At 35.0% G+C, this 26,047-nt stretch overlaps 1 protein-coding gene across 6 annotated transcripts in view; it reads right to left on the bottom strand.

The window, feature by feature from the left end:
- The window catches only part of FAM184A (family with sequence similarity 184 member A), a 117,703-nt gene that overhangs the window by 12,008 nt on the left and 79,648 nt on the right, over window positions 1-26,047 (bottom strand). For 3 of the 6 annotated variants that reach the window (XM_007190771.3, XM_007190770.3, XM_007190767.2), the window contains exons 10-15: window positions 18,694-18,735; window positions 10,393-10,605; window positions 8,205-8,358; window positions 4,554-4,681; window positions 2,597-2,781; window positions 2,007-2,153 (exon numbers count right to left, since the gene is read on the bottom strand). In XM_007190771.3, the coding sequence (XP_007190833.2) occupies window positions 2,007-2,153; window positions 2,597-2,781; window positions 4,554-4,681; window positions 8,205-8,358; window positions 10,393-10,605; window positions 18,694-18,735 (869 nt within the window). The remainder of the gene's footprint in view (window positions 1-2,006; window positions 2,154-2,596; window positions 2,782-4,553; window positions 4,682-8,204; window positions 8,359-10,392; window positions 10,606-18,693; window positions 18,736-26,047) is intronic. The other 3 variants (XM_007190768.2, XM_028168693.2, XM_007190769.2) reach the window with 3 other exon arrangements.

The raw sequence follows: 26,047 nt of genomic DNA, 5'->3' as shown, positions 1-26,047 counted from the left end.
AGTTGTATATGTGTTTGTTTTTAACTAAATGAGTAGATACCTAAAACTAGAGGTTAATTACATAATGACAGCAGGTGAAAAAAGAAATATGATTGGCTAGCACAGACCTAGTTGAAATAGAAAACAAATGGTAGATCTAGAAAAGCAGAAAAAATATTTGACCTATGAGTAACACTAATTCTTTGATTAAAAATAAATATTAAAATACTAAATTATTTTCTATCTACTGAAAGTTCATAATGCACAAAACCATAAAAAGCAGAATAAAGTAAAAACAAAGATATAACCCTTACTACTTTGTAACGTAACATTCCTAAGGAGACTGGACACATGGACAGACAGAGGTTATCCTTTCTGTGAGCATGTTTTCTCAGAGTATGAAGAGAGGGAATACCAGGATTTTAGCCTCTGCCTGATAAACAACACTGTGGTCACTGGGGTTCATTGTAACTCATCTCTGCAAAATGCCTGAGATTATGAGCTTTTCGACATGGCAGGTGTGCAAGCTCTTATTGCAGCCCAAAAGATTTAAAAATTACCCCCAATAACTGCAAACACCCAGAATCACTGTGACTGGGGAAATGACCTCATGAGTCTCTTTACCATTTCAAGGGTAACTTTATGAAGTGGTAAATATTATAGGGAATCCTCAAAGATTTTATTTGTGAAATATTCATTGAGTGCCTACTGATGTGAAAATTCTGTATGTGTCCATTAGAAAGAGCACCTCACCTCAGAGGCCTCTGAAGTAAATGCCAGTGACTGGGGGGGTCTGTTTTCTGTTTCAGCTGAAGTGAATGTGGGCATATGTGGTACAAATTTAACAAGACTTACTGTGAGGCTTAGCTGGTTACATGGATGAAATGCGAGATGATTTTTAGATTGGAGGAAGGTAATAGGTAGGAATGACATAGAAGGTTATTCTAGACTGTAGAGGATAACACAGGAGACTCTTAGAAGGAAACTGTGAGGGTCAGTGTGGCTGACACAAAGGTAGCAGACAGGGAATACGGGTGGCTGTGGGATGAGGCAGGAGATGGCACGCTGGAGCTAAGAGTTTAAGTTTGACTTTGACACTGAGGGTAATGGGATTAAGTCACTATTTTGACTTTACTGAAGTATATGGAGATATTTATATTTTTTATGAAGGCTTTTTAATTGATTGGAAGAGGAGAGACTGAAAGTGAATAAACCATTGCAGCAGCTTAGAGTAAATTATTTCTGGGATAACTTAAACTGGACCACAGTTTAGGCCACAGAGATGGAGTGAATGCCAGGTGCATTAGCTATAGAAGTTTATAAGTAAGTGTGTAGGAAAGAGAGAGGCTATTAAATATTTTTTAAAACATAAAGCAATAATTAGAACTTTAGGTTTTAATGATGCTGGAGCTACTATCTATGAGCAGTAACTTTGTGATGTTTTACATTTATTGATTTTTAAAATCATAAAACAATCAAATGCTTGTTGTAGGAATTCAAATAATGTGTAAGTAGAGTATATAAAATAAAAAGGAAGTTTCTGCTCTTCTCCATCATCTCCAATACCTCCTAATCCAGTCCATAGACGGAATCACTACCATTAAAATTTGTATTTGTTTCTTTAAGATCTTTTGACATTTTTGTAAAATATGTGTTATTAGTGTATATATAGGATCATAATAACCCCATTGGTCACAATATGCTCTTTTTACTTAACATTGTATAATGGGTATCTTTTGAGTTTTCACCATGGCATGATAGTTCATGATCCTGAGGGACAGTCTTTGGACAAATATTGTCCTAGTAGAACCATAGCAGTAGCAGCTGATAAAACATAATTGTTCAACTGCCTTCTTGTAATTAAAGAATATATCATATTGCAGTTACCATCTGTAAATACAGCACTTAAGTTTTCTTTTTAAAGTATCATTTAATTAGATTCAAAAGACTAGCTAATCTGAGGTTAGACACAGTGCTCCTCAGTTTATTCTCCACACATGAATTTTCTTTAATATAATGTGACTTACGACACTTGTAAAGCTGCATTTATTTCCTTGAGTAGCTCGTTAGTCTTATTAAAATCTGCCCGCATGATATTTTTCTCTCTGAGGTGGTCTGCTGTCATGACATCCAGCTCTTTTTCAAGTCTCTTGTTTAAATCTTGTTCATGCAACCTGTTTAATTTATTTTTAGTTAGGAAAACGTTATTCTGAAGTCGAGCTTTCAAAACTTTCTATACTCTAACAGATTTGAAATGGTTTTAGGTATAATATACAGAAAATTAGTGGAAACAGCCTAAAGTAAAGTACTTACTTTGCTCTAATCTTCTAGCTTGTTAAAGTTGTCTCCTTTAATGCTTTTTAAAATAACATTTTTAAAAGATTTTAGTTAATTACATACAATTTCCAAAGTTAGTGAATGTATATACATCTTTCAAAATATAAACATTTCTTCTACATTCAAATTGTAACATAGTCAACAAATAAAGTAAAAAGTGGTCTTCAATATCTTACTAGAAGGCTATCTAGTCGTAAAAATAGGCATGTATTGCTAAATACCATTGCAATAGTCTTTCAGGTAACATTGCAAATTCTTTCTGTGGTGACTGATGGCATACCTCATCTGTTGGTTGGATTCACTTCTTATTCTGAGAATTTCTTTTCCCTTAAATTCCAATTCTTTGGTCAGGGCATTTATATTTTCATGCAGGTGCTGTACTTCCTTATCCAAGTCTGAGATGTGATGCTCTCTGTGCCTTACTTCGTCTTGTAGATCTGTTATTCTACACATGTGCTCCTTACTCTGAAAAATACAAATAGTTCTTAAAAGTTTTCTGCATATTTACTTTCTGTGTTTAAGGGAAAGAAAATGACACACTGGAATGTCAAATGTAAGTCTGACATTGCTTCAAAAGCAAACTGCTGAAATAAGGAAACCTTGAGGCCTCCTCTATTTTCATATATCAATATCTAAGAAGTGTTTATATGGATGCAGCTTAAATAGCTTCAGGGCCACAGGGGACCCAAAAGACCATATAAGCACATCTCCCTCATTTTACTGATGAAGAAACCAATACCCAAGAGATGATTGGTCCAAGGATGATCTATAATCAATGGCAGAGCTGATATTGGAATACAGGGCTCTTAAGTACTCAGTAAGTTACATGGTCTTGCAGTAAAATGCTGGTGCCGTCCGAAGAATATACGAAGCAATTTTCACTGCAAAGTAAAGGAGCTGTTGCAGTGGAGGATTACTGGACTGAATGTCAATATTATGACATAGTATGAGTGTGCTTCATGTTTGGTCATTGCAATCATTGTTGCTTTTGTTGTGGTCATCCATGTACAATGCTTGGTGTCAGTCTATTTATCTCTTGTAAAAATAAAATACAGTGTGTGTGTATGAAAAAAAAAAAAAAAAAAGAAATAGTCATAGAAGACTCAGACCAGGGAGTGATGACATAGCTTTCATGAAGCTAATGGGGAAAAAGAGTTTCTTCATTCAATAAATATGTACTAAGTACGTGTTATATACCACGAAAAAAAAAAAAATGCCAGTGCCATCGTCCTTTAATTTAAAAAGGACCTGCGTCTATGGAGGCCATCCCAATATATACACATCCCATTGCTTAGAAGACTTTGTCTGCTTCATGCTGGCCTAGCAGTTATCCTGTCTGACAGATAAGCTCCCTTCCATTTTCCTACACGTCACTGTTTTCTGCAAATTCTGCAGGCCTAGACAGTGTCAATTTCAGCAGTGTCAATTTCAGCAGCAGCCTAGTTGGAGAGAATATAAGTTCCCTCCGTGGTTATAAGGTGGCTCATTTAAAACTTTCTAGTAATGAAGAAGAATTTGAGCTGATCATTTAACATATTTGAAGACTAACAAAGTGAAAGTCATAAGTAATAAACGAATAAACAGAGAATAGCCTTCATTGTACTATGACTAGAAATCCATTCATCCAGACATACATTCAGGATCACAAACTATCTAAAGAAAGTACACTTGGCTAATGAGCAAAATTTTAAAAGTGTGAATAGTAGCTGTGCTAGTGATATGGAAATATAAATTATCTTTTTTCTTCCTGAGAACCTGCTACTTCGATAGCTGTGCTATCTGATATGGCTGTTTAAATTAACTGAAATTAATTAAATAAATTAATTAAAAATTAATTAAAAATTCAGGTCCTTGGTCACACTAGACATATCTGGCTCGTGACTATCACAGTGGATAGCACAGATATAGAAGAGGTCCCTCATCATGGAAAGTTCTACTGGACAGACACTGCTGTTTTATAGTATTCTGTTTTCACTCTTTGTATTATTTATATTACATTGTTCACTCAAGATGCAAATAAAATTCAAAATATTCAATTAAAAGGTCATAAAATAAACTGACCATTACACTAAAGTCAAATTACCTAATTCCCTTTAAAAATAAAACTCTTTAATATAGATAGTAAATAATTACTAGTGAAAATACTAGTTATTACAAAATAATTTTCAGAAAATTGTGAACATTCAAATCTATTCACATTTATTTAAGAAGCCATCACAGAACAGAATGTTCTTTACCTGTCTTCTGCTGATATCTATGCTTCTCTCTAATTCCATTTTAGCGGCTGACAATTCTTGTTGATGATTATGCCGTAACAAATCAATTTCAGCTGCATGTTGATGGTTTAGTTCTGAGCGTAAAGAAGCTTGAATCCAAGGAAAAAAAAGATTTAGTGTATTTTTAAAATATTAGTATTTTAGATAAAAATCATAAAAGTTAGAGTATTATTTTTTAAAATTAGGACACATATTCCCATTAAAATATCATAGGATTGTCTATGCCTCTTAAAATACTACATACTATCATAAAATATAAATTTAGAGGTCATCTGGCTTTGAAGAGGATAAGAAAATTTTCAGCTGCTCAAATGGATCAAGGTGTTTTCAGTTTGCAAGTAAGGTGCTAAAGGAGAGGAAATTTTTAACTCTTCTCACTCACTAGTAGAATAACACATTTTAGAGTTGAATGGTACTATAACGTATATTTAGGAGGCAACTTCCCACCCACGTAAGACTTCTTCCACGCTATCCCTCAAAGATGTTAAGCAACTGTCTGCTGAGTGTTCTTAGTGATTTGGAAGTCATTATTTTTATCTGAATTTGAGATTATTTCATACAATCCACACTTACTGAATGCCAGGTACTATATTATGGGAGAATAAAATATGACCCTGTTCTTACAACTGCACAGGCTAGAGGGAAGGGCATCAAGGAATTAGGTGGGATATCAGAGATGAACATTATAATGAAATACAGTGTTTCAGTTATAATGAAAGCAGGGTGGTGTAAGAACCCAGATTTCCTAGGAGAGGGAAACTGGGGATGCTATCAACAAAGGAATTGTCACGGTAACACAGTCTAAAAGCCTGAGCTGGGGTTCTCCAAGTGGAGAAAGATAAAAGCATTCAGGAAGAAGGAGTAACATATGCAAAAGCAGAAAGAACCCGCTCTGTCAGACAAGCTATAAGAAGTCTGGTATGGCAGGCGCCCACAGAGCAAGTGGTCATATTGGAAAGAAAATGGAGCCCAGCCTGAGAAAGTTTCAGTACAAAATGATTTTCACTCCATGTTTAGATTCATGGTCCTCAAACTAAGATGTGTGTGGCAGTGTGCCTGAGGGACTTTTAGAGTACACATGATCATCTTCCAAAACATGAATTTTACATGAAGATTTTTGGAAAAGCCACTGTTTTTAATGTTAACACTGAATATATGAGTAAAATACAAGTTACAAATTTCAAAGCTAAAACATGAGACTTCAAAGAAATGCTGTGCTTGTAGCAAGTCAATTTAGGGTCCTCCCGAGACCCTCATGTAGGGCATAACTTCAGTTTCCCCTGGTGTTAAGGGCTGCTTCAGTGGAAAAAAAATTGACAGGACCTGGGGCAGGATACGAGGAATCACTGAAGGATTTAAAGTGGGGAAGTCACATGGTGAGATTTGAGTCTTGCAAAAATTAACCCAACTGGAGTTTGGAGAATGGACTGTGGGAAGGAAGATCAGCAAGAAGGTTGCGGTAATAATCCAGGTGAGAAATGATACGACCGTGAATTAAGGGTGGCGAAAGGATGAAAGAAGAGGAAACAGATACAGAGAATATTTAAGAGGAGGAAATAGCACGATGTGCAAGCGAAAGAAAAAAGGTTGAATGCATCTCCCAGATTCATGGTTTTGGCAACTCAGTAAACAGTGATACCATAAATTCAAGTGGGAGGTATGAGAATGGAAATATATTTTAGACCTGAGGGAGATGGTGAGCTAATATTTTAAAACAGAGTGTGAGTTAGAATATCTAACAGTCTAATAAGCAGTAAAAAATATAAATCTAATTCGCAAGGAAAGCAGATTGGTCTAGAAATACATATTTGGAGTCACAAGCACAACAGATGGCCGTTGAAGCCATAGATGTGTGTGTAAAAATAGAAACAATCCAATTGGAAAAGAAGATATACAAATGGCAAATGAGCACATGGAAGAATGTTCAACACCATTAGCCATTAGGGAAATGCAAAGTAAAATTCACAATGAGATATCACTACACTCCTACCAGAGTGGCTAAAATAACAAAATAATGACAACATCAAATGCTGGTGAGGATGTGAAGAAACTGGATCATTCATACATTGCTGGTGGGGATGTAAAATGGTATAATCACTCTGGAAAACAGTGGCAGTTTCTTAAAAAACTAAACATACAATTATCATATGACCCAGCAACTCAACTCCTGGGCATTTATCCCAAAGAAATAAAAACTTAAATTTGCACAAAACTGAAAACACACAGATGTCCTTCAGTGGGTAAAGGACAACAAATGTGGTAGGTCAATACCATGGAGTACTACTTAGCAATAAAAAGGGACAAACTATTGATACATACAACAACCTGCATGAACCTCCAGAGAATTATGCTGAGTGAAAAAAGCCAATCTCAAAAGGCTACATATCGTACAATTCCGTTTACAACATTCTTAAAATGACAACATTATAGAAATGGAGAAGAGATTAATGGTGGGGGAGGGAGTGAAGTACATGTGGCTATAAACGGGCAGCAGGGATACCATGGTGATGGGAATGTTCTGTGTCTTGACAGTATCAAGGTCAACATCCTGGCTGTGACATGCACTTTAATCTTGAAAATGTTACCATTGAAGGAAACTGGGTAAAAGGTTCAGAGGCTCTCTCTGTGCTATTTCTTACAATCTCACATGCATCTACAATTATCTCAAAATAAAAAGTTTAAGAAACCACAAAAAGTCTTTTGTCTACAAAGACAAATGTATTTAAATCATGTTTCAGTGGATACAAGTTCCAACACTTCGCCCATTTTTACCTCTCCTCCGGAAGAGGAGAGAGCTATAATAACTTGGCCTAGAACTCCCAGCAATAGTAGAGATGATGAACTGGGTCAGTTGGTTTTCCCTTTGAGGCCCCAAATATTCAGAACACTTTGGTCTTCTTTGTTCTCAATTCTTACTTGGAAAAGAGTGTGCCACTGAGGTGTGACAAAAGACGTCAAAAACATTAGGAGAATTTGGAAAAAACACAAAACAGAAGGAAAATGAGATGACAGGAATAAAAAGTCATTGAATGACACTAAAAAACAAACAAAAAATCCTGTAAATACATATTCAGTTTTTCTTCCAAACTCAATTGATCCCCTATAAAAACTATAGTGATTTTAATACCTCAAAGATAAAAGTCCTATTTAATAAAAAATCTGGAAAATATCCAAACAAAAAGTCAGACCTAGACATGGCTTTTCTCATTAAAACAAAATCCTTAAGTGGAAAAAACCCCAATATGATGATCTAGTCTAAAGACATGTGACTCCATCCTTATCTATTCCTTTCAGTCACTGGATAGTGGGAAGCCTGAATGTTCTGACTCCGTTTAGTCCCTTAATGACAAATGGAAGCACCACTGGGTGTTGCTTACACAGCCAGAGTATGGAGAACGTTGAGGGGACCTCACTTTACTGTTTGTGTTCTATCCATTCTACTCTGCCATACTTGCTCCTTCATCCAGTAACTTCAAATAAAATATGAACAACACTTAGATATTCGTTTTGATGTTTCAAAAATTAAGAATAAAACTTTGTGATTTCTTGTTGAATTTTAAGTTAGAAGGATGTAAAAATAAATATGACAGGATTATAATCTTTTCAAAATACCAAGCATAGCCTTTCCTTCATCTTCTAATTCAAACCGAAGCGTCTGAAGTTCCTGTTCCATTTCTATCCGGAAGCCCTCCATTGACTCTCTGTGTGCATCTTTTAATGATTGAAGCTCTGCAGAATGTTTCTGTTGTAAATGATTTTCAAGAGCCTAGAATAAGAGAAACATGTTCAAATTATTATGCTAGAATATAGGAAAGGAAATGGAAACAAAATAGAAAAATTACTAAAACTCAGTTATTATTCAAGGAAAACAAGTCTTTTTAATTCATTTTCAAGAAAATTAGATATAAGATGATCATCATTAGAAAATAAATTAGTAGGTTCACTTCAGTAGAATAATCATCATGAAATCAGGTTGAGTCAATATATAGTGTTTGAATTGGGATACAGACCCTTTACCTAAGGCAGTTTTCAAATAAAGCTGTTTTCTGAAGCTGCTAAGGGACATAAACCACCTAAAATTAAAGAATAATTCCTCTGTGTGCACAGACTTAGACTCAGGAAAGAGGTGGGGGAGGGCAGATCAGAAAAGATCTCCTGATCATGAAAAGAGAGATGAGGGCTTTTCCTACTCCAACCTTAACAAAACTTTTGTAGCTATTTTCTGTAGTCATTCTTTGCTTCTGCATTTGTGAACAGAAGCAAAAGCTGAGAGGAGGTACCTGGAAAAGTGAACTAAAGCCCTTCATGTGATTAGTTTTAAAAGCCTAGCCAGAGAGAACAGACTACACGTGGCCAAGACGCAGAGAAGATATATGGCCACAAGAGAAAAAAAAAACAGAGCTCAGGGTACTTCAAGTTTAGAGTGAACTGTAGCACTCAGCCAGGAAGGGTTTTCCTTACTATAATCTATAACATGAAAGGTTTCTGAGAAAGATACCACATTATAACTAGGGCTGTGTTTCTTCAATCACTACTCTAAAATGCTGCTTTTAAAAATTATTATTTGACTACTTATGTTCTTTCTGAAACGTACAGCGTAAGTTCCTTTGGATACAGGTAAAATAAAGGACTTCTCGTATAGACAACATGACTCAGGTAAGCTTGGTTACCTAATGACAGACAATAAAACTGCCAGTTCTGATTTCTTTTGAAAAATGATTACAGTTTTGAAAAGATTAAATGTGTAAAATTAAAGCACTGATATGAAAGCTTACAGGTTATCACAGTTCACAAATGGAATCCAATGAATAGATTATTTAGTAATGCGAACAGGACGAATTTTTAACCAAAGGAACTTCCTTGATTTTCTGGACAAGATCAATACACTACAACTTATTGTATAGGCAAATGAGTTGTTTTTAAAAGAATATGACTTTTTTGTTTTAACAATCTTTAAATAACATACCATTTCTTAAAATAGTATCTATACCCAAATAAAGGATTAAAAATGTGTATCTGTAATAACTATACATGGTGAAAATTACTGTTAGTAACACTTTTTCTATCAAATCTTTATCCATAAGGTCCCTAGAAGAAATTGAAAAATACACTGTTAAGAAGTGAACTAAACCAAAATTAATCACACTAAGGCTATGTCAAACTAACATTTTAACACAGAACTAAATAATGGATATGGGGCGATTCTGGCATATAATTAAATAAATAATGTATCTGTTTACGTCTTTTTTTTAGTGATTTATTTGTATCACTACTTTTCATATAGCTGTTAGGGCTGTATATAGGGAACTATGCTATTTTAAAATGTCTCCCATTTCAATTCATTGTGAATTCTGTACATAAGAAAAAGTATGAGGGACAAAAATGTGAGATTAAAAAATATAAATTCCTTGGGTACATGTGTCTTTTGTAGATCCAGACTGAGAGAGAAAAATTTTAAATTTGATGAAAGACTATTGTAAGTTCAAGATAGTATTAAGTGATCACAGTGGTTACAACTAAATTTATTTAATCACTGCTAACATATGACAAGCCAGACGGTGTATTAGTTTCATCATGAACTTGGCAATATCTTGGGAAACAGAAATAAAATTTGTCTGCTATAGTGTATAATTAGTGTCTGTGTTTAATTACTGTGACCCCCTACAAGAAGTCATAGCCTAGAAAACACAAATAAAGCAATATATAATTTTGGGGGGCAAAAAATGAACTCTTTAAAATTCGAAGGCTAACAATTATTAGGCTGTTGATTACATTTGAACATATGTCACTTTAAACTTACTCTTTGTTCCTTTTCCTTTTCTTCTTCCATAGTTTGAAATGCAAGGACATGTGCTTCTTGTAAAGATTTATGTCTTTGTTGATGCTGTTCCTCTAATTCTTCAAGCTCTTGTGTAAGTCGTTGTCGTTCTTGTGTAAACTGGGCTTGTAGTTGCTGCAAAGAGGTCTGAGACTGGGAAAGCTGCATCTCCAGATTCTGTTTCAGCAAGGAAATCTATGCCACAGAATGGCATACACAAAGAAGAATAAATACAAGGCATGTTTCACATATTGCCTATCTAAGGAAAAAAGCATTTCAAAGATACTAAGAAAAGCAAAATAATTGCCTTAACAAAGTGTCCACTTACAATGTTTTATAACATATCATAGATAACTAATCTTTAGGTATTACCACTTTTATTCTGTTTTCAGTAATTACCCTAAAAATAGACTGTTTTAGTGGTATTACGCTTGTAGACTCTCTAAAGAACACTGCAGCCCACGTTTAAAAAGACAACAAATACCTATGCTGCACTGCAACAAAAATTCATGATGTGAAATAAAAACAAAGATAGCTAACGTATTTACTAGGTTATGGTCACTTTACGGAATCACACTATTTAGTATGAGAAGTTAAACTGCTTATTTTTGAGGCAGCAAAGTTGAGTAGTTAAGACTGTGGGCTCTGAGTTAAAATTGTAGCTCTGCCACTTGTCACTGTCAGCACCTCACCGGGCTGTGTCAGGGGAGAGTGTTACTACACACAGTTCACTGAGAACGGCCCCTGCAACGTAGTAAGTGCTCAATGAAAGCTAGCTAAGATTATTTGAGGATTAAAAAACTACTCTTTAAAAGATTTATTAGTTTATAATTTAGAATTCTTATGTAAAAAAAAGGTTTTTATTTTTGAATTTTGATTTAATTCAAAGGATTTCAAACTTTCAAGCTTTTTAAAAATCACAAACCCCTCACAGTCCTCCAGTTACAGCCTTCTAATAATGACAGGTGCTTTTCATTCACTATGGAAAACTGATTTGTCCCTCCTTTTGAAAACAGACAAATCACCCTTAATATGTCCACACTGCTTCTATGTGTTTTAAAATACTTAAATTTAAGTCCATTTTAAAGACTAAAAGCACAAAATACATGCATCTGTATATGTGTGTGTGTGTTCATTTACACATTTGTTGAAACCAAATTTTTATTTGATTTATTTCTCTTCTCATATACAGGAAACTATAAACTTGAAACTAGATAACTCAATCATATTCTAGAAGTCTGAGGCTAAGGGGAACTTAAGGGAACCAGATAAAAAGTTGTCAAATGTGTTCCATTAAATAATTTAAGATGCTGTGTTTATACACAAGTAAAACCGTTTCTGTGGCCAAGAAAGCTAATGGAAAGAGAGAACTTTAAAGTGAGTTTTTGTAAATGAGAAAAGACTTTCTTTCGATTGATGGAAGGCAGATATAGTCTGCCTCACATGCCTCACCAAGGAAGGTACCTGGGAAAGAAAGAGAAAGGGTGGAGAATCACCAGAGATGCAAAATAAGAAAGAAAAGAAAGAAGGAACTGGAAGACAGGAGAGGTCAGAGGTCAGCGGCTGGAAACAGTCACAGACTGTAGTGAGCTTAGGGTGGATAACAGCTCTCTGGAAGGGTTTTGAGCAATGTTATACATAAGGATTAGTTGTAAAGATTAGCACGTGCCTTTGCGGAAAGGGTCAAGCACCGGTGAGAAATGATACAACTGACATATGTGCAATCTGTTTTAACGTATTTCCAAAGAAGTGAGTTTACCTATTGAAAGTTATATGAATTCTACTTATTAATTTCTCCATAAGCCTAAGATTTCAGAGGTTATTTCATATGTTTGGAGTCATGGTGAACCGCAACACTCTGACCCCAGGCAATGCAACTCCCTACACCTCTAAATGGCAGTGGCACTCATGATTTACAGCTCAAATAAACCCTGCAAGTGTGAAAACTGCAGGAGAAAGTCACAGCAATAGCTAAACCTTATTTGTGGAGAAGGAGGACCAAAACAAATTATACTATGTGATTTCTTACCATTTTATGCAAAGAAAATCAGAATGAAATGAATATTAAACACAACCCAGAAAGAAAAAACAAATCATAAAAGGGTAAAAGGCAATAAAAATGTTTGTGAACCCTGAGGTGTAAAGTGACAGAGCCATTTTCTTCCCAGCTAGGTGGTTCTTGAAATAGAGAAGGCACCTAGCCAGTCTCTTCCCAAGCTCAACCCTAGTCCCAGATCCAGCACAGGGACCCACATGACTACCTTGTCTCTGGTGACAACTTGTTAGAACACATATGAGAACATGAGGAAAAGACTACTGTTACACGTAGAATAATGACTCGTATTGTCAAAGCTATTATCTGGCCACTGGCCACGTGAGGACTAATCTACCCAGTGAATGAACTGCTCACCAAGCCATCTGGCCTGGTACGCATCCGTGTCCACTCAAAGAAAACGGGCATGATTTTCTGATTTGTACACAATGGGGCCAGCAGTGGCCCTGGATTCTGTCCTCCAATGAAGTGTGCACTCAGGTTAATAAGAAGCCAATCAGTTCACAGCAGTGTAGCTTATTTTCTGAAATACCTACTTCAAAAGTTCACTGTGTCAAAAAGAGCTCCCACGTGTTAATTTGACTATAATTTGACTCACACTTGAACCACTTAAGGATGAAATTTATCAAGAATTATAACATATAATGAAGTACCACAGTAATATAACAGTTATACATTTAAAATCTAAGCACACTTTCAAACCTCTCAAGCTTAAATAAAATACACTTACATATTTTATATCATAATATACTTTACCTTGATAGAACTCCAAAGTAATATTTTTCATTTTAGGATATATGATTAATCTTTATTATCTATACTCAAGAAAACATAAAGTATATGCAAAAAGACATTATCATGCAATTTAGTGTTCAAGTATACTTAGTTTATATATTTTATACTCTTAATTTTGAAAGCACACCAAAATAATATTAAGGCTATCTAAAAATCTTTGGATTCATGCTCAAGACAGTAACATGAATTATAAGCAGGAAGCCTTTATCATGCAATGCAGCATCAAAACTTACTTATTTTGTTCTTTTTACAAATTAATAAATTAGTAGATTGCATCATATTGTCAGCCTTTATTCAGCATGAAAATTACACGGCACTTTAAAGACAGAAATGAGCAAAGCAACGTAAAATGAACTAATGTTTTATAGCTATAACTTAAAACAGCGAATTTAGTATACTTTACGGAAATACATATAATATAAAATTTCATTAATTCAAAATAAAAGAGAACGATAGATTTTGCATTAAATACTTTTGGTAACCTTGATCAATACTTTTATTACAGTATTATAGAAAGGCATGTGTTGAATAAATGAGAAGCAGTAGTTACTTCAAATTATATTTTCAAATTATGAAGCATATGGTACTAGTTTCTACACATTTGTTATAATTTTAAATCTTAAGGCTTTTTATTTTGCTGATCTTAAATAAACCAAAGAGAATATTTATTTCAGTAAAAATTTTAATCCTAATTAAAAAATTCTAACCACAGCAGTTTAGATATGAATTATATATTGTACTGATCAAGGAGGTACCAGATACTTTCAAACAATTTTAAAAGCCAAACTTTGCTGATAGTGATTGCTACCTTCTGATCTCTACCACTTAAAATACAGTCTTTTTGAAAATAAAGTGTTGTAAAAATTTCAAAAAGACAAAATTTAAAACATATGGATACATTTTTCTGAAGAAGGGAAAGCTTTACCTACTTCCTACAGGGCAGTTTCACAAAGATTCTGTACCTCTACAACGGCGCTTGCAGAAATCCCTCAAAATAGAAACTGAAACATCAAATCTGAGGTACTGGATACGATAGGATGTCGACATGAGATATGTCATTAATTATGTACATCCTACGTTTTTGATGCACTGTTGGGTTTTTTTTTTCCCCCTTTAAAAAAAAATCACTCTTATTACAGAAATGAAAGAATACAGAAAGTATACAAATAGTTTATCCTTGAAACAAAGTATTTCTTGAGATAGTAAATGTAATCTGTGGTTCTCAAACCTGGCTGTATATCAGAATTATCTCTGTAGATGTTAATAAATGTACTTGCCCAGGCCCTGATCCCTGGATATTCTGATTAAATAGATCTGGAATTGAGCTCAGGCTACCTAACATATTTTTATTCCTAACTACCAAAGTAATGTGTTCATTGTGAAAAATAATTTTTTTAAATAAAGTAGTTTATAAAATGAAAGTGAAAGTCTCCTTCCTTCCCTTTTCCTTGCCAAATTCCAATCCCTAAGAGTAACCAGTTTTACCACTTTGGTATCTCCCCAGACTCTTATTTATTTCTCTTTTGATATAATTTCCTGTTTTGCTTTCTTTTGTTTGTTTGTTTTTTTTAACTACATTGTGTGTAAATGGGTGGATGCTTTTCACCATGTAGAGAGTACAGCTGCCATGATATGACAAAATATTGGCTATGTCTTACACACAAAAGTTACTTGGGGGCCCCAGGGCACACCTCAAGAGACCAGTGCTTAATGTCCAAAGTAGCTGGAACAGAGACCCATGGGGCTGCTGATTGGGACAGACATTCCCTATGTCCTACACAGAGAAATAAACACTACTTCATTTGCAAAACCATGAGGGAGGGTGTCCAGACCTGCAGGTGTTGCTATGTGATGGAGTGGCTTTTCAAACACTCAAGTCTATGTAGCTCCCTTCAAGATGAGTATACTCATGGATTTGCTCAATGACGGTCAATGATTTCTCCATTAGGGAGGCCAACAAGTTTGGTTTTAGAGGTTTGTTTTTCCTTGCACGGTGACATTTCTAGGGTACACAATCCATGACATGTAGGCATGCCCCATTCTTTTCAATGACTACATATAATGCGAATGGCAGGCACTGTTTCTTGCCTCCCCAAATGCCCATCTCCCCAGTTTCTTTTCTTCCCAGTTAGCTGAACTCTTGAGTTTGTTCACAGACTGAATGGAAATCCCTGTCTTCAAGATGGTATGCCCCTCTCCCAGCACCAAGGAGTGAATTATGACTGGGATAAGAAAGTCACGGTAATCTAACTCTATGGTCATATCACCCTGTTTTAGTTAATAAGCTAAAAGGAAGTATGTGGGGAATTTGGGGGGAGGGGAAAGACTTTATTTCCTGATAAAAGTAAAAAATGCGTAAGGAGAGTCTCTTGCATTAGCACAGTTGTTCAAGAACATGACAGCTGGAGCTATAGCAGCCATGTTGCAACTATGACATGATAAACTTGAGGTCCAAAAGTTAACACATTGAACATGGCAAAGCAGCAGTACAGAAAGTACCTGAGCACTTTATTAACTTGACAGCTTGAGCCACGGTTACCTGGGTATTCTGCTGCTTATAGCCAAATGTATCCTAATAGACATCATTCCAAAATATAAATACACTATAATTACTTTAATTCTTCCTGACGGAAATTCAGATCATCTCACCTGGTTTAGCTATTATAAACACTGCACCAACCCCCGCCCCCCCAAAAACAAATGGTCTAAATGCACACACATATGAGTCTATCAGAAGGCTGTACATACCTCTCTTTTTTAAGTTTCATAGATGACTTCAATGCACAGTCACAGTTGAGAACCACTGCCCCAGAATTCATAAAACGAAAGACTCTGGCTGGTTCTTTAATAATAATCTTAAAGCAATGTCTAGAGAAGTCTTTGAAGCCCTGGCCTTTTACTTATCCTCTGCTCTCTGTTCATTTTATGAGACCAAGGAGGAAAACAAAATATTTTCCTCAAGTAATAATACCTGTGGTTTTTTCTTCCTGTAGTTTTGATCAATTTATCAAGATATTGGTGAACTGTTTATCTTGTGCTTCTGCGTGTTTTTGAAGAAGGCTGTTCTATAAATCATGATTTTTCAAAAATGATTTGCTTTTTAGGGTAGAGGTTTTGTGTGAGAGGGTTCATTCATTTTTGTGAAAACAAGAAAATTAGCAAGAAAAAGCAATTTGAAAAATAGGATGTGTAAATATAATTTCATTTTTCAATAAGTTATAGGTATGGAGTTGTGTTGAGCCAGAACACTTATTAATTTTGACAAGAAAGGCCAACACAAATTACTAGAAAGTCTAAACCACATGATATTAATATTCAGTTCAATACTTTCAAATATATAAAGCAACATTAAAAACTGCTACCATAGGCTTAGTAGAGGACAGTAAGGATAATTTACTACTATGTCAACAACTTACATAAATGCTCATGTAAAATGTTTGAAGGTGTCTGAATATTTTAATTCTTTCTATGCTTTTTCCTTTTTTAACCTCTAATTTGCTATTTTTGGAAAGTCTAGGTAAGAAAAGTAAACTTAAGCTTCTGAAATTATGACCATCCTGAAAAATTCTGAATTGTTCATAATTTTTTTGGTATTTTCTAAGACCTATAAACTGAGTTTATTGATTAAGAACCACAGTAATGCCTAATTAATGTCCTCAAGATATTTCTGGAATATGTTTCTAATCATCCTCTCATTCTTAGTTGGAAAAAATTATAAAGCTTTTATAAAGAACAGAGGAATCAACAATCACATGTTTTTTTAGAACAAGACAGCATATAGTGGGAAGCTTCTTGCATGGAAGGCTGGCTGAAGACAGTGTGTGGAGCGGGTGGGTAGATCTCACCCTGCTGAATGACACTGACAAGGTCACATCTTGTTTGGATGATGACTGAGTGACGAGTTCATCCTCAATGACTACGATATTACAAAAGAGAATTAATGAATGGGGATTTCAGTGTGTTACAAACCCCTTTTACTTATTTTGTAGGAGATGAGTCAACGCATTCTCATTTCAATTACTAATAGATTCAACTTCAGTAAGGTTTTTATTTTAATGAACACCTTTTCATTTATAACTATTTAGAAAGAAGTGACTGTGTCGTTGCAAGTATTCTGAAGTACAATTCAACTAATTTTTGACAATACTCATATCTTATTTGGGTTCTTATTTCTATCCCAATTAGCACATATGTCAAAAAGTCTGGATTAATATAGCAATCATGGCCAAATTCTTACTATGTTCTATGTGACTGTTTAAAAAAATTTCTAAATGTAGCCTTATTTCACCAACATTGAGATAAATATCTTTATTGCTTACTTTAAAATATATTAAAGAAGCTGGCATTAAATGTATTCATGTATTTCTAATTTTTACATAGACAGTAAAGTTGAATATAAAGAGTAGATAAAAAATTTTCTTGCATAGTAGAAAAAAATTAGAAAGGTATGAGAACATAGTTTTGAAGTTATCAAAATTTCCCAGGCTATCTCTAGACTCAAGACCTGGTTCCTCTAAGTCAGGAATTGACACATTACAGTCTGTTTCTGTAGATTAACGGATTCATTCACGTATTGCCTGTGGCCACTTTCACACAATAGCAGAGTCCGGTAGCTGCCACAGAAACTGCATGACCCACAGAGCCAGAAATATTTACCGTCTGGCCCTTTGCAGAAGAAGCTGGCTGACCTCTGCCCTAGGATATCAAGAAAAATATTCAAAGATGCTTAGCTGTCTGTTAACTTATTTTAAAAAAAACAAGTTGGGTATGGGTTTGATGTGAAAATAAATCTCATTTTCTCTCTTCACGTGTAAAGAAAAAAAATTTTAATGAGTGTTTAAATGGAATATAACTTTGAAGCTTAATTTCTGCACATTTTAGTGTACATAAGTAGAAGAATAACTTTGCCAATTCTTAGGAAAGGGATTTACTCCATTTTGCTTTAAATCTTTTAGTAATTTTAACATTAAAATGTAAAATATGTTCTGAATCTATGAACCTGCACAACTATCTAATACTCTTAAGAAGTCAATTGATACTACTTTTTCAAAACATAAACTAGTTTAACAAAAGAAGAAATACATTTATTTCCATTTTTATGAGAGTCAACAACTTAATAGTTTTTCAAAAATATTACTATATCTTTCAAAGTAAACATTAAAATAATGAAGTTTATGTGTGAGAGGTAAAATCTTGCTTGGCTTTAAAATAAAGTACATGCTTATCAATACAATGTGGTGGATGTATGCACACACACAAATGCAAGCCTGAAAGTTAGAAGCTTCTGCTACCCATATACAAAACATATCTTACTGAATGCCAAAAAGTGTATCTTTTAAAATCATAAGTTAAAGCTTTAAAGCGGTGATGATGCTTATGCAAAACCAAAAATGCAACATGCCCTTGTGTACAAATTGTAAGTGCCGCTCACTTACATTGTTGATAGATTTATGCAAAGCTTCACCCAGAGAGTGCCTCTATAAAAAAGATCACAGGAATAAAGGGAAACATTCAGAAATCAACTAAGTGAAAGAAAGAAGAATAAAAAGGGAGAGTAACACACAGAACATTAATTACAATATGCTCAAGAAAAAAATAAGTTGAAGACAGTTCTGAGAAAGAAATCAGACAAAAAGACATTTGCAACATAGAGTCTAAATTATTTATAGTCCCTTAGAACAGTGTCTGATGCTTGTGGGCTGGCAGACTTACCTATGCAAGAGACCAAAGGCTAGTACGTGTAAACCAGAGGTCAGTTTAAAAGATAATGGTTACTGAAGCACCTAGAAGGAATATTACTGTTCTAAATGCCTCCCAGAAATCTGCAATATAATGCTTCAAAGCATTCCACTCAGCACTGGAGTAGGTTTTAGAAGGATTTCTCTTACGAGAAATGAGCAGATGAGAACTGAAACACTAACTTGAATCAGACTACATAATTTGGGGGCCAGAAATAAATATGGATAATCATTGAAAATATAAAGATTTGATAATAATCTGGTTTTATACTCAGGGGAAAGGAAGAAGAGATGCCTTCATATCTTTTCAACCCTGTTTTCTAGGATATATTTGGTAAAATTATGTATGATCTAGGTTCATTTTTTAGAAGTTCATTGGAATTCTGAGTGATAAACCATTGAAAAAACATACACTCTCCCTCCCCCAAATGTAGGGAAAATGTGATTTCATTTTCAATTGCCTCACTTTTTTTGCCTTCCAAGGATACAAAATAGTATTTTTAATTTATATTATTAATATAACTAGAAAAGTTCCTGTAAAATTGTTTTTACTTTGGACACTAATCAAATTTTCAGACAAAACATAATTTTCTGTTTTTCCTCATAATGTGAATATCCCTTGGTGTGTCATAAACTAAAGCTAGCTTTTATTTGGTAAACAATTTTTTACCAATAACTTAAGACTAATACAAAATTTAGTTTAGGATATAGTTCACAGAGTTGAAAAAATAAGTTGAGAAAAATGCTTAACTTTCTATTTGATTATACCATAACTTCTTAGTTTAAACTCTCATACTTTAGAGAGTCTGTTAATTTTATTTTTTTCTTTATGCTTTCTCATACTCATAATATGCTTTATATACTAATGAGACACTTCCCCAGACTTCACAAAACTTAAGAAAATCTGAGGGATTTTTAGTTGTAGTTTCTTTTTTTTTACCTCTTTGTATTTCTCTGAACTGATGTTCTGGCATTAGAAGTTAATGTAAAATGTATGGCATTTACTTATGAAGTAGATTTTTTTCACTCTTTAAGGTATCATCAGACAAAAATATATATGTCATTTAGGATTCCTGAACTAACTGATAAATGAGACCAATATGAAAGATCAGAGATTCTTCTGTAGGAATTCTAGATTTTAGATTTTATTTGAGAGTATATTTGAACATTTGGAATCTAAACTCATATGGTCACTAACTCTGTCAACATACTGTTGCAGGCCATGGAAATATCTAAACCAAAGGCATGGTTGCTAAGCTGTGCCCTGGGGTGACTTGCACCATAGACCTGGCAACAGCAATTAGAAAAGGCACAACAGTGGTACTGGGTCACAATACCCTTACTGATGAGTACATAAACGAAGTAAGATTTATTCTTTTGTTTAAAAATTTTTTATTAGAGTACTATTATATTCCAGGAAGTACAGAGTGATATAGAGAACTGAATAAGATAGTAAAACAAACATACACAAAAAATAAGAAAAAGTTCATGGTAAATATTATGACAAAAAAGGTTGATGTGACAGGAAATGACTAGAGGTGATACTGGGTTGATGGTAAGGAAAGATCTTTTGAAAAACGTGACATTTAAAATGGCATGATCCGATTTACATCATAAAAGATTACTTCAAGTTTGTGGAAAAAAGTGAAATTGGGGAGACTAGATAGAAGGCTGTTATATGGTGTCTTGGACTAGTGTTTTCTAAGGGAGGTGGAAGCAGGTGGCGCTGGGATATGCTTTGGAGGTGGAATAAACAGGATTGACATTACAGGAGAGATAAAGGAAAGAGAGAAAGCAAGGATGACTCCTCATCCTTTGAGCAAAAAGCAGTGCCAAGAAGCGAAGATGATGGGATGGGATTGAGAATCAATACTTTTGAGTCAGACATGCTAAGCCTGAGATGCCTATAGACAACCAAGTGACTGAATTTAGGTGAAGACATCAAGGCTGGAGATTTAACTTTGGAAGTCACTGACATACAGATGGTGTTTAAACCACAAAACTGGATGAGGTTCCCCCAAGTAAATGTTTGCTTGAAAGAATATCGGATGAACTAAAAATCTGTATGCAAAAATATTATTTAGCAATATTCTATATAAGCAAGATCCATGCTAATAAAAATTGATGCCCTATATAATAGTCAATTTGTTTTAAAGCATCTTAAGCTACTTGTTAGTTTTTGAGATGAGTGAAAAGGGCCTCAAGAGGTCCTCTTCAGCTCACTGAGAGCACTTGGATACTTCAGCATAGAAGGCTTACATAGAGTGTAAGGCTTACATAGAGTGTAAGGCTTACATAGAGTGTAAGGCTTACATAGAGTGTGTTTCAGCATTTCTAGTCTTGAAGGATGAATATAATAAGACTTTCAGCTAAGTGAGGAAGAAAACTGAAAATAACTAAAAATTGCTGCACTTAATTAGAAATTTACAGCTTTGTACATAAGAAGCTATACTCTTAGGAGCAATCTCATTGTTCTAAACCTCAGTTTATTCATTTAGAAAATAGCACAAGGTTTTTTACATGTTTGTAGTTTGCAAACATATTGGTATATAACTATTGAAATCCACTGAATTACAAGCTTTTAGAGGACCCTGCCTTGTTCATATTTTGTATCCGAATTGCCAAACTTGGTACCTGGCAAAGAGTAAGTGGTCAATAAATGTTTACTAAAAGACTAAATGAACGATATGGACTTTTACTATTGAGTTAGTTCTTACTACTCTCTACCTTTTCCCTTTCCCCCCAGTAACATAAGCAGTAATGAGACATTTCTAGATAACGAAAAAGAAAGAAATTATTTAGAAAAAATATGTATATCTTGCATAAATCCTGTTGACAAAAGCCAACAGAATCTAAGACTTAGAAACGTAACCCTTCAGAGAAATGAACTAATGAGTATACTAAATATTTGTTCAGAAAATATTAATCTGAACAAAGATCGACTGCCAAGAGGGAAGCAACATACGCTGAAGGGCACCTATCTTGCCCCACTCTAGTCTGTTCTCCATACCGCAGTCAGAGTTTTGAAATTTCAATATTTGAATGCGTCACGCTCCTGATTAAAACCTTTCAGTAGCTCCTCATTGCACTTTAAAGTCTCAACAAGGCAAACAAGATCCGACCCTGCCTACCTCTACCACCTTCCTAGCTCTCTATTCCCCAGAACAAAGGTATTTGGGGGCAGGCTGAGGGCCTCTGCACATACTTCCCCCTCTCCCCACATTGCTGTTCTCCTTCTCCTCTTGGCCTGACTACTGCTTCTCTTCCACGTCTCAGGTAAAGGATCCCCCACTCAGAGAAGCCTTCCCCAAGTTCCCAGACTATGTTAGGTCCTCATGGTACATACACTTGTGTCCCATGGTTGTAATGAATTAATGTGTCACACTGTTATTTCTATTTGCCTTCTTTTCTAGATTATAAGCAATGAGAAGGCAGAGATCATTACAACCCCATCACTGGTCTGACACAGTGCCTGGCATATCAGAAGCACTGAATTTTTGACATATGTCAAAATGTCATCAAATGCCAATAGACAGAATAAAATTTTCATTACTAACAAAAGAAATGTAATTTGTTAAATTTCTAAATTCCTTGAAGGAATATCTACACTAATCTTATGTTGCAATTCAAGTAAAATATGTTAGATCTTAATAAAATGTTCCAAAATTAAATATTTAATATACAATACTGTAATTTCTTAAATTATGTAAAGCTTTTTCTAATATTAATTTCAAATATACTAATATCTAGAGAAAAGCAACCAATAAACCTAAGATTAGAAGTAGGAATCACAACTTTAATAATTCTCCTGAAGCAAAAAATAGAAGAAAAAGTCATGAACAATTGTTTAATATTTTAACTAAATTAGTAATAACTGGCTTTTAAATGAAATTAAGGTAGAGAAAAGCTAATATGTTAGGTAATCTTAACACTTCTCAGAGACTACGTCTTTAAATAACTTTATAATCATACATCCATTGAACGCTTTCATATCCAAAATATTTTAATTCTTTTTAGTATCTTGCCATAGGAAATGAAATAGATTAAATTGATTTATTACTACAATGCCATCTAGAAGTTCTTAAGTATTTTTCAGGTGTGTCTGGGCCCTAGTACCCCTGAAGGCACAAACTGTTCTGCATTTCATCACAGTCCTACTATAGTATTTTGCAGAACAGATACACACACACACACACACACACACACACTCAGTACACATTAAAACTACCCAGTATTTTAATATCTCTTTTAAAGTTAGGTATAGATATCATAGTTTCATCTCTTCACTCTCTTCTCCTAAAGATGTCAATATAAAAACTGGATAGACTTAAATTTGCAAAAGGCAGTTTTTGGCAGGGAAAAGAAAATTAAATATTTTTCGATTTGCAAATTAATTCAGAAAGCAATTTAGTACTATTTATTTTAGAAGAAAAAAAACTCAAGCAGAAAAATAACATAGGTCTGATAAAAGAGGATATAACATAGCTGAAGTAAGAATGTCATTAATTTTTTTGACTGAAGAAAAATTTAAAACTTCCATATTTACTAAGGAAAATATTGCAAATTAACTTTGAATCCAGGAACTGAAGTAGGAAGAATGAAGTATAATGGATGTTGGTTGGTTTTTGGTAGACTTTAATTCCATTCCACATTTTCTGAGAAAGCAAAATTGAGCCATGCCTGCTATTCCCACTCTCTGTTCTAGCTGGCTTTTCTCTTTTCTCCATGTTATTTCCCTTCGTCTTCCTGCTTCTTCTTCCTTTGACTTCCCTCTTCCTTACCCAAGTCCTCTCTTTTCCCAGGGTTCAGGCTGGATCTCTGATGTTTCTTTTACATAGTTCCTGCCCTCCTAATTTCTAGGGAGAGGATTCTGAACCTTCAGGGTCAGCTTCACTGATCTCCTGGCACTGCTTAGGGCTTCCGTCAAGGTCATGGTTCGAATTAGCTGAGAAGAGATGATTATTCCAAGTCCTTTTCTATTCCTTCTACCTCAGAATCTGCTTGCAGCTATTCTTCCATTAAAAGGTAGTATTGTTACTCATTTAAAATGGGCATAAAACTGATGAAAATATAATCTTTTTTCAATAGACTGAAATATGATTTCTAAAGAGAGAGAATTTCTTTCTTCCTAACATAAAACTTCTTAAAGAGTTAAGAGAGAGAGCCAGCAGAATGCGTTCTGAGCTTATAGTGCCAAATTTACTCAAAATTTTGCGTTCTAAATAGTCTAGACCAGTGCTAATAGAATTATAATTCAGAGCCACATATGTAATTTTAATTTTTTAGTAGCCATATTAAAAAAAAAGTAAAATTATTTTTAGGCATATATGTAACCCAATATATCCCAAACACTAGCATCTCAACATGAGATTATATAAAAAGTACTAGTGAGACATTCCATATTCTTTTTTTATACTAAAATTTTGAAACCCGGTATAAATATTACACTGACATCTCAATTTGGATGAAGTTTATTTCAAGTGCTGAACAGTCATAGGTGGCCTGTCACTACTATTTTAGACAGCACTAGTCTAGAAATCAGAAAGCGGTCTGCAACAGCCTTAAGAAACTGGCTTTTCAGTCACTCTTGATCAAGAGCATTGATTTTAATGCTCTGTTTCTTATTCATGTCATTGTTCTTTCCTACTGAGTGTGACAAATGCCAAAATATCCTGGGATTGTAGAATCAATACATCTAAAACCAAACTTACCACCTCACCTCCCTTCAATGAAGTAGTTTGTCGTGACCTCCCTGTCTCAGATGATGATCTTCTTTTCATTATCCTGGTTTGAAATCCTGGGTCAGTTTTAACATTTCCTTCTCCTTTACCAAAGTATTCCATCAAATTACATGATTTGTTCCTTTACAATTTCTCTGGTAATTCTCAGTGAAATAAACTTAACTCAGGTCCTATTTGGGTAGAATTATTTGTACTTCATATATTTGACAACTTCCTCTTTGGATGCCGTGCCTCAGTTTTTCTTTCTTCAACAACTACTGAGGGCTTACTGCATGCCAGGCACAGTTTAAGCTGCCGGGGATGCAGCAGTGAACAATACAGATAAAGATCCAGCTCTCATGGAACTACATTCTAATAGGTAAGAGAATCAATATGATGCTATGTGATAACAAATGTTCTGAAGAAACACAAAGCAGAATAAGAAGACAGAGAGTGACAGAGGGTGCTATTTAAAGTGGTCAAGGAAGATCTTTTTGAGGAGTTAAGATCTGAGCAGAGAATTGAACAAATTGAGGAACAAGCCATGTAGATCTGGGGAAAGAGGATTCCGTTTGGAGGGAGTGGCAGATGCAGAGGCCCTGAGATGGATTAATCTTGGTGTGTGTGGTCCAGAAACTTCCAAGTAGTCCAGTATGACTGTAAAAAAGGAAGGGAGAAAGTGGCAGAAGATGACACGGGCAACGCAGCCAGAGGCCAAATCACAAGGTCCGAATCACGAGGCTACGGCAGGCCATAGTAAGAGTGTGGATTGTGTTCTCAACGTGATGGGAAGCCACTGGTGGATTTGAAGCAGAAGAATAACTTCATCCAACTTAATATTTTAAGAGCACCACTTTGGCCGGTTGGAAAGCAATTTGTAGGTAGGTAAGAGGAGAAGCGGGGAGACCAAATGTAGGTTCCAGGTGCGGTGCAGAAGAGAACTGCAAATGGCTTGGACTGGGCTGGTAGTGCAGGAAGCGGTGAGAGACGGGCAGATGCGGGCTCACTCACTGTGAAGGTAGAGAGCAGGAAGTGCCGACAGGCTGGCTGTTCAGGGTGAGAGGGGAGGCTGAGCAGTGAGGGATGGGGGGTCTAGGAGGGGCGGGCTGCCTTAGGCTGGCATGGCAGAGGGGTGCACGGCACGCATTCAAGAGTTCTGCTGCAGACACTAACTTAGGTATTTATATCGAGATGTCTCCATTTCACCCTCACTTCAACATCACAGCCATATTAAGCTGTCTAACATAAAAATTTCAGCATGTGATTCCTCTGTCCACAAACCTTTGATAGAATCTCACAGCTTATTGAGCGAACTTTGAACTCCCAAGCCT

This window comes from Balaenoptera acutorostrata, chromosome 14 (genome assembly GCF_949987535.1).
Source record: "Balaenoptera acutorostrata chromosome 14, mBalAcu1.1, whole genome shotgun sequence".
NCBI classification, from domain to species: Eukaryota; Metazoa; Chordata; class Mammalia; order Artiodactyla; family Balaenopteridae; genus Balaenoptera; species Balaenoptera acutorostrata.
The sequence above is the reverse complement of the archived record's forward strand: the minus strand, read 5'-3'. Positions and strand labels throughout refer to the sequence as shown.